Genomic DNA, 5,302 nt, shown 5'->3' with positions numbered 1-5,302 from the left:
TTTGTTTATTGTGCATATTTAAAGTGTTTTCCAGTTCCAGTATTAAATCTTTAGAAATTCAAAGTTTTTTTCTCTTTGATTGGGCAGATTTGCATTAATAAGCCTTTTTTCTCAAAATGACAATAATAGTTTATCGCAATCATTTCTGGAACAATTTAAAATCTGTTGTTGTGACAGGTGAGCGTTTACTTGCCTGTTGAACAAATTGGAAAAAGCTCCCAGTTTCTTGAGCTTTCCATCGTCCAGCTGCATGCCGCCCGTCCCCGGACGCCCTCGCCCGGTACTCCGGAAATCTCCCGGTAGTGGCGACGACAGCGCCACGTCCGAGAAGTGGGCCGAGCCACTGAGATCCGTTTCCAGGGTTACGATGGCGCTGGAGTCCGAAGTGACGGTGAAGTCTAGGATGTCCTCGTTGGAGACGGACAGCTCGGTGCTCATGCTCGACACGCTGCACACCGAGATGTCGTCGCTGCGGTTCAGGGCTCCGCCCCCCACGCTCAGTCCCGACGCGGCCGTCAGCCTGACGGTGGGGCTGAAGTGTCGGACGGAGTCGTAGCCGCTGCGGGGGAAGGTGGAGGACCTGTGCATGCCATTGTTGTCGGCCGGGTTATCGTCCAGAGGTAAAGTGGCGGGACAGTCTTCGGCGGCGTCTCCCGGGTGATGGTGGCCGTGGTCTGGAGGGTTGATCTCCAGAGTGGGGATCCCCGAGTCCTGAGAGGTCAAACTGTGGCGGTCCGGGTCCAAGTCGGAGCAGTTTTTCTGGGGACTGCTGTAGTAGATGGGAGTGGAGGAGCAGGACGGCTTGTAGCTGGGCAGGACCAGCTCGCTGCCTAAAGCACAGCTGGGTTTGTCGTACGAGTTGGAGGCGCTTGATTTGTTGCCCAAAGATCCGTTCTTCACAACGACTCCAGCAGACACCCCTAGGTAGAGCAGAGAGCACAGTTTTACACATCACTTCAACTCAGCTTGTAATGCGTTAATTAAACATAAAACTTAAGAAGAATAAACCAGCTCTGGCTTCCTGTTTGATCGTTTTCTAATTTGAAAAGAATTACTGAATATAGGGCTAGTAGATAATTCCAGATCAGCCATTTTTAATGATTGTTCACTTCCACCATTGAAAAGCAATATTTTTTATGAGTCACCCAAGGTCAAACACAGTAAAAGAACTGAATTCCATACTCAATTTACGAACAGAATCTGTTCGTAAATCTCATGTGGGTGTAAAGATATGACAAAAAAACAAAAACACTGAAGATAAATGTACTTTTTATACTGTTCTTCCACAGAGCACATTCACGTCACGATCCAGTGAATACACACCATCTTTGGAATGATGCATTGCTAAGGTACTTAATGATTTATAAAGCTGGAGAAAAGCACTTAGCATTCTGATTTTAAAAGGGCTTTAAAATGTAGAAACAGCTTGACTGATTTATTTTCAGTTCATTTCAAAGATAGGAATCACTGCAGGACTTGGGGGTGCCGGGGGGCGAGGGGGGCGTTATCAAGAAGGATTAGGACAGGTGGAGAACAAAAGCTGGGAGGGTCACACTCTCGCAAATAATTCTGATTCTCACTTGTCTCAGAATGTAGGAGCCGTTAAAGTGACGCTTGCATCATTCTGCAACATAAATCAGTTTTATTAGACTTAATTCAGTTATCAGTTCCTTGTAAATAAAACCATGACTCAACTTTAAACCGTCAGTAAAACCCTTAGCAATGTAACGTACACTGAAAAATATTGGATCGACAAAACACAAAGTCATTGAAAACCTCCTTAAAATTTACTAAGACACAGGATACAAAAGGAGGAAATTTAATACCACAATATCCAGGGTGTAACTGGAGCCTGGAATGTAATGTGAACAGAGCCCCAGCTAGGCTGCATCAGGCTTTTAACTGCAGCTTTGTACCGAGTGTGAGTGAGCAAAGTGAAACATTAACACGGAAAACACTCGTTTAACAGCAACATGGTAGCCAGTCGGCCTGTTCAGCCGTGTTCCAGAGCCAGATTCCTGCCCAGCTCTAAAGCCCTGATCTGCTGGCTGCCATGCAAGTCCTGCAGCCTACTTTTTTTTTTTTTTTTAAACAAAACTACGCGACAGGTTGATCCTGCACCACTGTGGCCGTAATCTACAAGAAACTGTTTGTTTCCACTCCTTTTAGAACCAATGCAGTGAAGAATTTAGCAAACACAAAAGCGGAGAAGTGTTGTCGCGTTTTCAAAGTTTTAAGAACGGCTGGACTCGCAAAACCGCCCGTTTGAATAGATGCACAAACCATGCTCCATGACTCATCGGATCAATATTAACCAGCAAAGGCATTTAATCTCTACACTGACAGCATGACAAAAGCTGGAATATGGGCTAAGACATTTAGGTGTTGCCTCTGAAAGAGGAAACGATATTAAGCAATGCCTTCAAGTTCTGCATTTAATTAAACAGTTAAAAAAAGGCTATTTGGACAATATTTTTTGCTACAATTGCTTGGTTATTATGCTGCTCTATTTAAAACCAGAATTAGCTTGATAATTACCTATTTTCTATTCCTATTAATAACACTGGTTGATTTAACAGAATGTTCAGGTAACTCAAACAAACCGTCTTTTAGCTGTTTCTATAATTTAAAATTTAAGTTGATGTAATTTTTAATTCCAAATTTAGACATTTGACTTAAAAAATAATCTGAATTCACTTTTGTCAAATATCATTTATTGTTTTTAATTGGGGAAATGATTTTTATTCATCTGAAAATGGAATCAAATGTCATAACTCATACAATCCAGGTATCTTCAATGGATTGGCGATGCTGTGAGCCGGAAGAATCTCCAGCAGCTGTCAGTCTTGCAACTAATTTGAAGAGGCCTCTGACTGAAGACTGTTGTATCAGTCTCATTACATGCAAACAGTCCAATTTTCAGGCAGCAAAGACAACATTCCACAGTAACGTCCTGGAGGACACCATCAGTTGTTAGCAGACGTTGGTACTCCACCTCATGCTTTTGACTAGTCTAGGAAGCCACCGTTTTGGTGGGGATGTGACCTTATGATGGAATAGACCATAGAGGGACTATTACAAGTGATATTTATTCTCATTATTGAGAAAAGGTCCTGCATCCCAAATGGTGTGCTGGATGTTCCGTGGGAATATGTAAAAGTAGCAATTTTATAGCAACAGTTAAATTTAGCCATTCTGAAAAGCTGGATCGCGACTTTTTATAAGTGTTAATCTGTTTCAGAATTTCAGCTTTCACACCGACTTTTTGACCAATACAAAGTTATTTTGTTTTCCTCGCAAATATGCTTTTGTTATGGTGTACGTCATTTTACAGGTGGTCTACACTGAACTGAAATGCATTTTTTTTTAAAGTTGAAGCTAAACAAAAAGTTTATTTTCTCTTTCCAATTTGCGTCGTGCGTTTTAAACACATAAGCCGAATTAATGATGTACTTCATTAATACACAAAAATATACCTTTTAAGTCTTGATAAGTTCGCCATTTACAATAAATGTGAGATACGTTTCAGTTTCACCTCTTTTCTCATGTAGTTTGGCGAATATTAAAAAGGGACCGAGACTCGAGGGCGGCACAGCTAATGGCAGGGTCAAAGGGAGTGTTGCTATTTAAACGTGCTAAAGTGGAACAAACTGCCTTACCAGAGCGGCCGTCCATCTGTTTTTGTGGGCCGAGGCTCGGGTTTGCCATGCCGCAGCCGGTGGACGCTACAGGTGGATGCCAGGTAGCATCCGCTTGGAGAGATCCATGATGATGCTGGGGCTACTGCGGCTCCACCATCGCCCCCATGGCTCCTCCACACAAACGGCTCTGGAGGGAGGTCATCCGCTGTCACATAAAGTCACTACAGGTGGAGGGAGGAGGTAAAACAAGCGGCCGGTAAACACAAACACCACGTCGCACCACCTCTCTTCCTCAGAGTGCACTTGCTGCCGCTGACGCCAACTCACTTCTCTCAACAGCGCTTCCTCAACTGGAAACAAATGTGAACAACTTTTATAGTTTAATTTCTTTGCTAGCATCAAAACGGGAGATGAAAGCGGTTTCCGTTACTTTATATAAAGTGTACAAATGACACATTTAAACCTTTACGCTGGAACGTTTTTTTTTTTTTTTAAATCATACCTGTTTCGTCGCTTCCGCCGCCATTTTAAAACAAACTTGTACGTGGAGTGCGGTGTAATCGAGTCAAGAACGTCTGCTGTCGATAGATTCACCTGTCTCAACCTGAAGGCATTAATAATCGACCTACACCTGCACACCCGGTTAAAATGCTATGCATGCTATTAGAACTAATTTTTTTTCCCACTACAACCGTAAACCTCAACGTATTTGTGGGGCGGGGGACGCGGAAGTGAAATGTCCCGTGGGTTTTAGTTAGGTACGAACACTTGTCCTTAAAAGTCACCTGATAAGTAGCCAAGAGTCCACCTGGGTTTAATCCCGGTATAAATACAGCTGTTTTGGCAAGGCTGTTGTAGCAGTACATGAGAGAACAGAGAATAGAAACACTTCAGACTGGTCGAAGGTGAAGTTATGAAGCAGTTTAAGATTTTATTTTAAATGTTCAACAAAAACAATAAAAAGATAGGGTTGTACACCCGACATTGTCGCCCTCGAGGCCGGGCCACTGCCACCCTACTGCCCCCCACCAGGGAATCATGTTCAATTCATGAACAAAGGCAGAGAGAATTATCTACTGCAATCAAGTAAAACCAAATAATAAATGTTATTAATTTTTGATTTAATTTCTGCCACCTAAAATTTTTACTGACTTGGTCACCATCCTGAATAAATTTCTAGGGGTGCTGCAGGCACCTCAACTTATCAAAGGGAAGGATACCAAAATATAACTTTTTACCCAACATGCAAAGCACTATTTTCACACTGCCCTGAACACAACCTTCCAAATGTGAAACACAGCAGTGGCAGCATCATGAAGCAAAGGATAATTTTTTTAAATGTGGAGAGAAGCTGGTCTGAGTTGATGGGAACATAGAGAACACAAAACCCCGGGATAAAAACTAGTGATCCATCAGGGCAGTGACCCTAAAAATATAAGTGCTAATAGTTTCAATAACACATATTCATGGTTTAGAGTGGCCCTGTCAAAGTCCTCACTCGAATCCAATTGAGAATGTGACGCAGGACTTGGCAACTCGCATCAAAATCTTTTATCCACTGTATGTGAGCTTAAGCTATTTTTGCAAAGAATAGGCAAACATTTCAATCTCCAGAGAATGGTAGCTCTATTTGCAGCTAAAAGAAACTCTTTAAAAGAAAA

General features: G+C 42.4%; 1 protein-coding gene across 5 annotated transcripts in view; it reads right to left on the bottom strand.

The window, feature by feature from the left end:
- tbc1d14 (TBC1 domain family, member 14) overlaps window positions 1–4,341 on the bottom strand; it is a 57,151-nt gene extending 52,810 nt beyond the window's left edge. The window contains exons 1-4 of one of the 5 annotated variants that reach the window (XM_015046198.1): window positions 4,144–4,341; window positions 3,925–3,991; window positions 3,660–3,828; window positions 194–920 (exon numbers count right to left, since the gene is read on the bottom strand). In XM_015046198.1, coding sequence (XP_014901684.1) covers window positions 194–920; window positions 3,660–3,708 — 776 coding nt within the window. In that variant the 5' untranslated portion in view covers window positions 3,709–3,828; window positions 3,925–3,991; window positions 4,144–4,341. The other 4 variants (XM_015046195.1, XM_015046196.1, XM_015046197.1 and 1 more) reach the window with 4 other exon arrangements.
- Window positions 4,342–5,302: the final 961 nt, after the last annotated feature.

This window comes from Poecilia latipinna, unplaced genomic scaffold, assembly GCF_001443285.1.
Source record: "Poecilia latipinna isolate Pla-1442-1.1 unplaced genomic scaffold, P_latipinna-1.0 Scaffold769, whole genome shotgun sequence".
Taxonomy (NCBI): Eukaryota; Metazoa; Chordata; class Actinopteri; order Cyprinodontiformes; family Poeciliidae; genus Poecilia; species Poecilia latipinna.
This window is presented reverse-complemented; position numbering and strand designations above follow the sequence as displayed.